Raw genomic sequence first — 12,016 nt, 5'->3', positions numbered from 1 at the left:
TTTAAATCCACATCACTTATATAGTACCATTGGTTGTTTAGTGATACTATATATGCATGTAGTTAACACCACAAAATGCATATATAATAACTACATACATACATAGTACCACTGAATATTCAATGGTACTATTTAATTACCTAATGATACTTTTAATCACTCAATAATACTACTCTAAAATCAGAATAAAAATTACGTGTAATTACGACTTTACTACTCGTTATGCAATTATTTATGAATAACAATACTCCCTTTAAACTCCCTCATGAGATAAAGGGAAGTATCAAGTTACTCTAGTTTTTAGAAAGATCCGAGTAAAATGATCGCGGACAGTTGACACAAATCATACAGTACTTGTGACAGCTAGTTCCTTCTTCCAAGAAATCAGAAACCAAAAAAAATACGAAATACTCGTATTCATCCTCAGAATCAACTGGGCCCCACCAAATTAAATAAAAAAGCAGAAAAAAAAACCTTAACGAACTGGGGCCCACTATGAAGTCCTACGTTACCAGCCCTATGGCGGGTCTTTTTAAACCTCCCATATTCACTTGAACTCTTCTCATTTCTCTTATCTCTAATTTTTTTTCTAAGTTTTTTCCTCCTTTAACTCTACATATAGAGAAAAACGTTTGACGCCCATGGTATTTTCCGGCGTCTTTCCCTCGATATTGTAAGTTTTCTCTCTTAATTATAGTATGTATTGCGTATATAGAAATATATATCATATAAACTATGTCATATACGATGTATATATTTAGAAGTTTATAATATTTGCATCTAATAATATGTTTATATATTAAAGAAAAAAATGAAAAATAAATTCTTCTTCAAATGAATGATTAGTGTAATTTCTATAATGTTAGGCACTTACCTAATTAATTTTTGGATTTTGTTTGACTTACCAATTTACCATTTCTCGTTAAAGCTAAGAATTTTTATAAACTTCATAATTTATGTATGTTCATGGGAGACGACTCTCTAAATTTTTTGCAATGGAACAGTACACACCTAATTTTTCTAGCAATTCAACTGCTTAGCAATAATAATACTTTATGTATTTCATATTGTTACTTAATTAAATCTCTTGCTTAGAATTCATCATTGTCTCTATTAAATAGAAAAGCATTTTAAATCATATACTTCTAATTAATATCAATAGATTTTGTATGTATGACCATATATTATACTTCGTATGAAGTAATTTAAATAATATGAATAAATGATACATCATATTTGACTACTTAACTAAGTAAAATTTTCTAATTCACATATTACTCCAACGTTACGAGTAATCTTTCAAATAAAAATAACATTGATGCATAGACTAACTTTATCTGAATATATATGCATGAGCTCAATTGATAACAACCGATAAAAAATGAAGGGAATACATAGTATATAATTACAATATAATTGAGGTCTTGAGGATAAGTTATCTTACTTATTTTATTTTGAATAATTAGGTGAATATTTAAACCAGGAATTTGGTAAAATGAGAAGACCATTACAAGGAGTTGTATGTGACGTCAAAGGAAGATTAGCATGTTACAAGCAAGATTGGGTTGGTGGTATCAGATCTGGACTTGGGTAACTTTTATTTTTCCTAGTCCATATTTATAAGATTTTTTTTTGTTTTTTTTTTTTTTAATGAAAGTGAAATTTTTATTTTTAAATAATTTGATTCAATATTATATTAATTTTTATTATATTTATTTATGATGTTGGAGTACAGGATACTAGCCCCAAGTACGTACATCTTCTTTGCATCTGCTCTTCCTGTCATAGCCTTTGGGGAACAACTCAGCAGAGATACAGGTGCTCTTCCTCTTATACCGTTATTCGACTCATGTTTTATTAGGATACGAGTAAATATTTTCTTTTTACGATATATTGACTTCTACATACTCCGTATAACACATAATTTTAATACTTCCTTCATTTTTAAACACTTGCTTTACTTTTCATTTTCGACCGTTTTTAAATACTAGCCCCATTTCCTTATTTGAATTTTTTTTACAATATTTAATTCATTTATCTCAATTAGTGGGACCCTATAGACTTATATTTTATTATCTTTAGATTCTCTCTCCTCCAATTTACCTTTCACTAACCACACTACCTCTATTCCAATTTCCCCTAAAACTCCGCGCATGGAGAAATGGAGCAAGTATTTTAAAACGGAGAGAGTATATACTCGGCCAGTTCGTCGTATCTTATAATCCCTCCGTTTCATATTAAATGCAACACTTTTTATTTTCGGATGCTTTATAATAATTGCAACACTACTATTTTTGGCTAGGACCCACCATTATTTTATAAGTTCTCTCTCCCACTAACCCCACTTTCACAAATATTTTATTATTTCTCTTTCCTACCAACCCTACTTATACTACTTTTTTTATTTATTATTTCTCTCTCCTACCAACAATATTTTATATTATAAAAAAACCTCTTTTGAGCCCCACCCAATAAATTTTCTTAAAGTTTATGAACATCCTGCATATAATATGAAACGGAGGGAGTATTCATATTAGAAATAATTATAAAAAGTTGATTTATTAAAAATAAACATAAAAATTATTCCAATAACAAATAATTAAATTAGTTAAATTTATAATTACTCTGTAATAAAATATAGTCAAAGTCTGATTTTTTTAGGGATAATAGCATATAAGCCGTGCAAAAAAAAAAAATGTTATATGTACATGTATTGAAATTTGATAACAAAGGAAGTTCTAGTACTCCGTAATTATTTTGTACATCATTGTATTTGTACACATGGGCTTTAAGCTGGACACCTTACTTCAGGTATTACAGTTGGCCCATATAAAAGCCCAATTTTGAGAAAGGTGAACCAAAGTTCCTGCCACTAGACCTAGTCTTGCTTAGTTTCGGACCTTTCAATGTAGATATGTTGTTTTTCAATACGAATATAGGAATTTGCTACTTCATTATTAACTTTATATGTCAAAAGTGATGTATGTATATAAATATATTTCCTTCTATATGTAGATGGAAGCTTGAGCACGGTTGAGACTCTAGCTTCAACAGCAATATGTGGGATCATACAATCATTTTTTGGTGGACAACCTCTATTGATAGTTGGGGTTGCAGAACCAACTGTGATTATGTACTCTTACCTCTACAACTTTGCGAAAGGGCGGTCCGATTTGGGACAAGAACTTTATCTAGCTTGGGCAGGATGGTATAACTTTAAAATTTCTGAACATATCTTAAGAACATGATGACTTTAATATAAGGTTGTCTACATGCACGACATTCTTACAAAAAATTGTTACCTTATTACTCAGGGTTTGTGTATGGACTGCCCTTATGTTAGTTCTTCTTTCGATATTTAATGTTGCCTCGATCATCAACCGGTTTACAAGGATTGCTGGGGAGCTATTTGGCATGTTGATTACAGTCCTCTTCATCCAAGAAGCTATCAAGGTAGTTATAATATGAAGTAGTTTACTAGGTGAACTTCGTTTTATTTCATAAAGTCAGTATTGATCTTATGATTTTATTTTATGCAGGGTGCTGTAAGTGAGTTTGGAGTTCCCAAGGCCGAGGATTCTAGTGAAGAGCAATTCCAGTTCCAATGGCGGTATGTAAATGGGTTGTTGGGCCTCATTTTTACCTTTGGTGTTCTTTCCACGGCCTTAAAGAGTCGTAGAGCAAGATCATGGCGGTATTGTACAGGGCGTATCAGAAGCTTCACTGCAGATTATGGAGTTCCTTTGATGGTTGTGGTTTGGACTGCCTTATCATATAGCGTGCCTAAAGGAGTTCCACAGGGCGTACCTCGAAGACTCTATAGTCCTCTGCCTTGGCAATCTGAATCCTTGTGCCATTGGACTGTGATCACGGTAAGCATTCATTATGCAAATTCAGGTTTATATGACAGTTGAGAAAGTGTTAAAATTTACTCTGCTGTAAAATTCTGAACATTTTGTGATATGTGAGATTGTGTTTAAAATGCAGGATATGGCAAAGGTGCCTGTAACATACATTTTTTCTGCCATAGTCCCGGCTTTGATGGTAGCAGGACTGTATTTTTTCGATCATACTGTTGCTTCACAATTGGCCCAACAAAAGGAGTTCAATCTAAGAAAACCTTCTGCTTACCACTATGATATCTTGGTTCTTGGACTTATGGTATGATCCATAAGTATTTTCCTTCTCATTTTATCATATACTATTTCATTGAAACTTAATAAAGTGATTGATTATCTTAAACTACATGACGCGATTTGTAGACATTGATTTGTGGACTTCTTGGACTTCCACCTGCAAATGGTGTTCTTCCACAATCTCCAATGCATACTAAGAGCCTTGCTAGCCTTAAAAAGCAGGTACGTGTTCAAAATACTAGTATTAAATTATTAATTAAGATCGTAGTCTTGTTAGTACTGCTGTCATATTTTAGCTTAACTCGCATATATTGCAATCGAATTACAGTTAATAGGGAAGAAGATGGTTGAATCTGCCAAGGAAAGCATTAAGAAGAATGCTAGCAGAAATGAGATCTATGGCCAAATGCAAAATGTTTTTATCGAAATGGATCAAAGTCCTGATGTAAGCTCTTAAGATGTTCTTTAATTACATTTTTTTTTTCAGTTTTTTGGACAAGTGCTCTTTAATAACATGAATTCTCGAGTAGTATTATCAATGAATAAGACCATAACAGTTTGTTATTTTAGCCCTATATAGTTGCCAAGGAGCTTGAAGAACTAAAACAGGCAGTGATGAAGGGAGACAGCAGCCCTGAATCAAAGGACAACAAGCCTTTTAGACTCGATCACATCGATGCATATTTGCCTGTTAGAGTCAATGAGCAAAGATTGAGCAACTTGTTACAGTCAGTCCTTGTAGCAGGCGCTTTGTTTGCTATGCCCGTGATCAAGTTGATACCCACCTCTGTTCTTTGGGGATACTTCGCGTACATGGCCATTGATAGTCTCCCAGGAAGCCAATTTTGGGAAAGAATCCTCCTCCTTTTTGTCACTCCATCTAGGCGTTACAAGTAAGGCTCACATTAACTAAAATCTTATTCTAAAATGTTGGCTGCTACATTTCGAGTTCTAATATATAAGTGACTAATATATACTTACTTGGATGCTTAGTGTCACAATGTGATCATGAAGAGGGATAATAGGCCATGCCCTATGCACGGTCTATATACGACACACACTAAACCTTTGTCATCGAATCATGCTGATATAAGTCCTTTTGATGCAGGGTTCTGGAAGATGCTCATGCCTCTTATGTAGAATCAGTGCCCTTCAAATACATTGCTGCTTTCACAATATTCCAGTTCATATACTTGGCTATTTGCTTCGGAATTACCTGGATTCCAATTGCTGGGATTCTATTTCCTTTGCCTTTCTTCCTTCTCATAAGCATACGCCAATACATGCTCCCTAAGCTGTTCCACCCGGCTTATCTGCAAGAACTAGATGCTGCTGAGTATGAGGAGATTGCTGGTGCACCAAGGCGCGCTCATAGTTTGTCTTTCAGAGTAAGTAATTTGACAGTTTGATGTTGCAATACATTAATTTTACCTAATAATTTTTTAGACACTAATGATAACTAAAATCATACTTCGTATAAGGGTAAGATTGTGATCGTATTTACCATATTGGTTTACAGAGGGATGCTCTCGAAGATGAGCTTGTAGGAGATGATGGTGAGATATTTGATGAACTGACAACCAGCAGAGGGGAGTTTAAACTCAGAACCTTGAGCTTTGAAAATCCTCAGGTTAATTTTTTATTAAAAAAACTAATTTCTATAGTTGATAGTAGCACATATAGAATTATGAAACATCAAATTAAAACTTATTCACTAGTCACTACCTTAACTTAGCTATACTTGTGCATTTTCAGGTTCGACCACACGAAGTTCTTCATCCAGAGTGAAGCAAGTAGAAAAGATATTATTCGATCATGCATAAAATTTTTGGTATAATTTGAATTCTTAAGTTTGTATGATAATACCAATGATTTCTTAGTCGAAAAATTAAGATTGAGGTTATAACCTGTAAAAATGTATAGGTTAATTTAAGGTCCAAATTAAAGCTTGATTTCCCTTCATTAAATGAGTATTTATGTAAACTTTGCTAGGAGGGGCTTATCATGTACCAGTTCATCATGCACAAACTTAATGTATTGCTTTCCATAAATTGTTGTATTGAAATTATCAGTGACATCTTGGCCAAAAGGTTAAGATTGAGGTTATATATAACACAAGTACATGTTTAAGGTTTTAAGATTGAATTCTTTCCATTTTATGTGCATTGTTTGACCAAAGATAATGAAATTTCACGTTTTCTTGTATTTTATTTCTCTAACTAGCATGCTCGTTTTTTTATGAGCTAATGGCATTCCAAGTTGTGGTGCACTCAAGAGTATTATTATTTAGGAAATTTTAGAAAATAACACCACTAAAACGTCACGATCTTAATTATAACACCAAAAAAAACAAAAATAAAAAAATTTATTATAACACCACAAAAAAATCCCAAAAATTGATTTCACCACCACTTAACAGATTTTTGGATGAAATCCGTTAGTAAGGCCATAGAAGACACGTGTCAAGTGTCTATTGGTTTAAATAAATAAATTAAAAATAAATAAATAAATAACCCCTAACCCAGCCATCCCACCACCGCAAAAACCATCCCAGGCGCCGGCATCCCCTACCCCCACAAAAGCTGACGAAACCAACCCCTTTAATCGCCGCTCCACCTCTTCCCCCCTTCCCCCTTCCCCCTTCCCGGAAACCACCCCAAGCCCTTCAAATCACCGCAAAACCATCTCTAGCCACCGCGAAATCCACCCCCATTTCCCAAACCGCCGCGAAATCTACACCCATTTCCCCCGTTTCTGCGTAATTGGCGGTCGAAATCGACCGATCGAGGGCTTGATTTCGGCCGTTTTGAGGGTGAAAGGTAAGGGATGGTGGTTTTCGGGGTTGATGTTACCGTGGTAGGTGGTGAATTACGGTGGGTAGGTGGTGATTTGAGGTGGTTAAACAAGGTTGGGGTGATTTTACGGATTTTTCACCAAATACCACTAAGTTAATGCGTAATTCACTATATACCACTCAGTTAATGTACATTAACACAAAATGCTATTTTTGGTAACTGCCGTTAACACCGTTAGTAATTAAGGTTAAATGTGCCACGTGACAGCTTGTAATTGGTTCTTATTAATATTATTTAATTACTTAAATAAAATAATAAAAAAAACAGCCAGGCCTCCTTCTCTCTCTCCTCTGACCGAACACCCAGACCACCACCAACGCTCAAACCACCGCCCAGACCACCAACCCAAAACCCCAAATGCCCAAAACACCGCCCAGACCACCAACCCAGAACCCCAAACGCCCAAAGCACCGCCGACGACTCCCTTCCTCGCTCCGACGCCTCACCCAATACAACGCCCCAAAAACTTAACCCTTCCTCCTCAAATTTGCCGCTAGAATACCCTCAAATCCAACACAACACGCCACCAAGCAGCCTGTAAGTCAGCCCTAGTTGCCAGAAAAGCCCCCAAATCTTGACATGACCCATGAAAGGTTTCTTTAATGGCGGCAATGAAGAGAGAAAATTGAGAAAAATCAACCATAAAATCGAGCGAAATCAAACCCTAAAATCGAGCGAAACCAAACCCTAAAGCTTTGAGAATAGAAGAAACCCATGATTTTCGACCTTCATCTCGAAACCCTAATTATCTGATTTCGTTTTGGGAGGAATGATTGAGAATTTGGGGATTCTTCGAGGAGAAGGTTTCGGGCTGAGGGGGTTGGTTTCGAGGAAGGGGCTGGTGGTTTAGGGGCAGGGGAGGCGCGACAGGGGGATGTCAATGCACCGGCGACTGGGGGAATCTGGTCGGATTTCGTGCCGGCAAGGGATGTCGGGATAAGGTGGTGGTCTGGGTGTTTGGTCAGAGGAGAGAGAGAGAAGGTGGCTGTTTTATTTATTTATTTATTTATTATTTAAGTAATTAAATAATATTAATAAGAACCAATTACAAGCTGCCACGTGGCACAATTAACCTTAATTACTAACGGCAGTTACCAAAAATGGCATTCTGTGTTAATGTACATTAATTCAGTGCTATATGGTGAATTAGAAAATTTTGTGTGGTATATGGTGAATTTTGCAATAACTCAGTGGTATTTGGTGAAAAATCTGTTTTCGGGGAGGGGGAAGAGGGGAAGGGAGAGTTTTGCCGGTTTTTGTGGGGGCAGGGGGTGCCGACAGCTTGGGTTAGGCTGTCGGCGCGGTTGGAGAAGGTGGTGCCGGCTGGGTTTGGGTTAGGTTTTTTATTAATTTTTTTTTTATTTTTTTATTTTTTTTGTGGTTATAATCAAAATTGTGATATTTTTGTGGTGTTATTTTCTAAAATTTCCTTTTATTTATTTATTTATTCTTTCTTCGTAGAATGGTTGCATTAAAATTTAGGATCGACAGCTCAAATAAAGGACTCCTTCTATTTTAAATTATTTTAAATTAATGGTGACACTAGCTCTTTGCATAACTTTTAAGACACAAATTTGACTCTAATAATAAAATGATGAGATAGAAATTTTCACATTGAATATCTTACAATATCTCTTATAACTATATTGTTTCTTATGCGTTGATGAGATTTATGTGATCAAAATTAGTACTATTCAACTTATGAAAACACTTGGGTCACTTATTTAGAGCGTATTGAGTACTTTGAAAGCGAGAGAATGCTTCTTGTCATAAAGTATAAGACCTTCATATGTCAATATGTGGCCTTAATTTAACATTGTCACTTTTTTTAATACGGTAAAACTATTAAAAAAAATTAAAAATTAAAAAAAAAAACATTTTTTTACCTGAAATTATATGAATTTTACTCATTAGACTTGAATAGAATTGATTGGACATAATTGCAAGAGTGTAAACTTAGCTTATTGAGCATTAATGATGTTTATTGAACTTATCATATTTGATTAAATTTATAAAAAAAACTATTAGACCTATTTTAACACACCCTTAAAATATGTCTGTAATGTCTGATTTTCCAAATACAAATACATGGTTCAAAGATCAACATGTCTCAAATACACGGATCAACATGTTATGAATAAAATTTTAAATCATCATTTTTCTCATGCTGTATTGCACTATTGCTCTTGCACTGACTTATGTGGGCTATGTTTAAGTCTCCTAAGATAAAAGAGTCACGTAAATGTTTAGCAATCTATGATAGAAATATTCCATTAAAGTTAGTAACGTAGATTGAGCCATGAGAAACGGTTCATATCATGTCATCATTTACATGACCATACTTGTCAACCCTAGCCCCATCAATCATGTATTGACAAAATTAAATTTCAGTAGTGATACATAAAACAAACAAAAGAAGACCATGTGCATTCCATCCCTTTTCCTTAGCTGTTGAGTCTACTTGCTTGTCAATTACATGGGCTCAAAATTGCTCAATTTGATAGAAGAAAATGATTGTAATTAATAGAAGAAAAATGATTTTTTTTTAAAATCAAATTGATACATGTAAAGCCATTTTAAAAGCACAATTAATAAATGTAATAAATACGTTAATTAAACCAGTCAACAATACTTGTTTTTGTTATACATTCCTAAATTGATACGTATGGAAAATAATATAGAAAAATTTGAAGTATTTATTAGTTGTATCCCTAAAACTTACATATATCTTTATCCATAAAAGAGTATTACATATTTTGGACGGAATATTTTAACAATTATCTGACCTTTGGGAAGCACTTCATATCTTGCATAAATGCATAATGCTAAAAAGATAATTGATGTACCATCTAAATAAATTCCAAAGTTTAATGTGTTGCCTAAAAAACACACCATGAAGTTGATAATGCATAGAGACACAGTAAATGAGAAGTTCGGTATCCTTGCCTAATCTTAGGTATAGACGTATAGTATCATTATGGCTTGAGCTCTCCCCACACCATAACAATACAAGTATAAATTTAAGATTAATAATAAACGTATATGATAGAACAATGTATACTACAAGAGGGGGGGTGAATTGTAGTGTATGTAGACTATGGTAAATTTTGCGGAATTAAATCTACTACTAAGAGAAAAGACACTGAGATAGGCAATGAATAAATTCACTATGTAAAAATGATTTACAATCACTAATACGTTGCCTAGACTCAAGTTCCGTGAGGAACTCAAGTTACCCAACTGTGATCCCTCAATCACAGTTTCTCACACTTTGTGATTCTACTCCGAATCACTTGTACAGTGTAAACAACTCTCTCAAATCTCACACTTTACAACTCTCACAACCCAAACCCAATTACACAATGATTACAAGTATTTTCTAAAGAACTTAAGAGACTAAGGATGGAAGGAACTTCTCTTTTAAACACACTGAAACTCTATGCTCAGAATACTTAAGATTGTTTTTCCACACTTTCAAAACTTAACGTTGATCTGTTTTTATAGGGAGATTATCCAAGCTTCCATCATGTTCCTACTTCCCCCTCAATCCCACGTTCACCTATACTGGGAAGTTGGGATGTAAGTGGAGGAAGTTGAGAACCATGATTTCACTAACTTGACTCCCAAATCCAACGTGCATCCTGTTTTTAAGCAAACAGAATTTTACCAAGTCAAAAATCAGTTTAAAAGAACATTTATTAAAAAGATAAATATTTATTTATTAAAAAGATATTTAAACAATTAATTAATTTAAAATAAATTTATCTTTTAAATTAAAGAATTATTTAGATTTTATTTATTTATAAAATAAATCTTTTCAACTGATTTTATCCCAATATTTTCAAACTGATTTTATCTCTTCCTTAAATTAAGGATTTTGAAAACTGTTAAAAACTTTTCTGAGTCATCCGTCAATCGTCAAGTTCCTTCAGGAACTTCAGGTTCCTTCAGGAACTTCATGTTTCTTCTTAGTTCCTTCCAACACTTTTGTTTCTTAAGTTCATACACTGAGTAACTAAGTATATAGAGATATGAGGACATCTTGAAAGCTTGCATTCATCATCAAGTCTTCCAAACTTTGTTGTTCCTACTCCGGAACATATTACTTCAAACCTGAATCTTCTGCTTAACCAAGACTCTTTTAAACATCATTAGTCGGAGTTTGTTTTACGTAAGTCAATCATCAAAATATAAGGTAGTCAATTCAACAATATTCCCCCTTTTTGATGATGACAAACAAAAACAAACTCGGTTAAACAAAATAATCATCCAGGCAAATTTCGGAACTATTAACAGTAAACTAATTATATAAACAAAACAGAAAAAAATAAACTAAGTATTAAGAAGTCTGCATCATTCTACAAATTAATAAATTATGAGATTTATACCTTTGCTTAAACGATGAAGACTTGAAGAGGAATCGGTTTGAGTCTAGCTTTCTGAGTTTGTTCTTCTCTTCCCCCTTTTGACATTATCAAAATGATAGAAAGAGCATGCTATATATAGTACTAAACTACGGAGGGAGTAGTAAATCTGAATTCATGAACGATTAAGCATGCGCACACAGTTCATATGCAACCAGAATGAGAATATCAAATTAAAAAACAAATCAAGCCAATTGATTTCAAACCGAATCAAAACAAAATCTATAAAACAAACCAAAAAAGATCCAAAATTAACAAAAGAAAAACTGAACAGAAGAACATTGTTCATAAATCACAAGAGACAGTGGGGTAGGTATGTTTGGCAGAGAGTGGAAGTGGTAGGAGCTTCATGGTAAAGGAACATCTTTGATTGCCTTGAGAATGGTCTTGTAGCACTGTTCCTTCACCGTAGCTTTGACTTCCTGGGATGAGGAGTCCATATGAGCATTGATTTTATTTTCCAGAGAAATCATCTGAGTTTGCAGCCCCTCAACTGTAGTAGCCAAGTGATCCACTTTAGAGGTAAGGGTAGTTATACTCTGTGTAAGTGTAGTGGACAAATGCTGAAGTTCCTCTTGGATTTGCAAGAGACTTGGACCAG

General features: G+C 34.2%; 1 protein-coding gene across 2 annotated transcripts; it reads left to right on the top strand.

Moving 5' to 3' along the window:
- Window positions 1–257: 257 nt before the first annotated feature.
- LOC110698704 (boron transporter 4-like) lies at window positions 258–6,501 on the top strand. 2 transcript variants are annotated; one of them, XM_021876208.1, is made up of 13 exons: window positions 258–673; window positions 1,484–1,590; window positions 1,736–1,818; window positions 3,016–3,208; window positions 3,315–3,453; window positions 3,540–3,872; window positions 3,988–4,161; window positions 4,263–4,358; window positions 4,465–4,581; window positions 4,707–5,029; window positions 5,245–5,524; window positions 5,656–5,766; window positions 5,892–6,501. In XM_021876208.1, exons 2-13 carry the CDS (start codon window positions 1,496–1,498, stop codon window positions 5,922–5,924), a joined length of 1,977 nt encoding a protein of 658 aa, XP_021731900.1. In that variant the 5' UTR covers window positions 258–673; window positions 1,484–1,495; the 3' UTR covers window positions 5,925–6,501. The 2 variants fall into 2 exon arrangements, with proteins under 2 accessions (XP_021731900.1, XP_021731899.1); XM_021876207.1 differs by having other exon boundaries at window positions 1,467–1,590.
- Window positions 6,502–12,016: the final 5,515 nt, after the last annotated feature.

Source organism: Chenopodium quinoa, unplaced genomic scaffold (genome assembly GCF_001683475.1).
Source record: "Chenopodium quinoa cultivar QQ74 unplaced genomic scaffold, ASM168347v1, whole genome shotgun sequence".
Lineage (NCBI taxonomy): Eukaryota > Viridiplantae > Streptophyta > Magnoliopsida > Caryophyllales > Amaranthaceae > Chenopodium > Chenopodium quinoa.
This window is presented reverse-complemented; position numbering and strand designations above follow the sequence as displayed.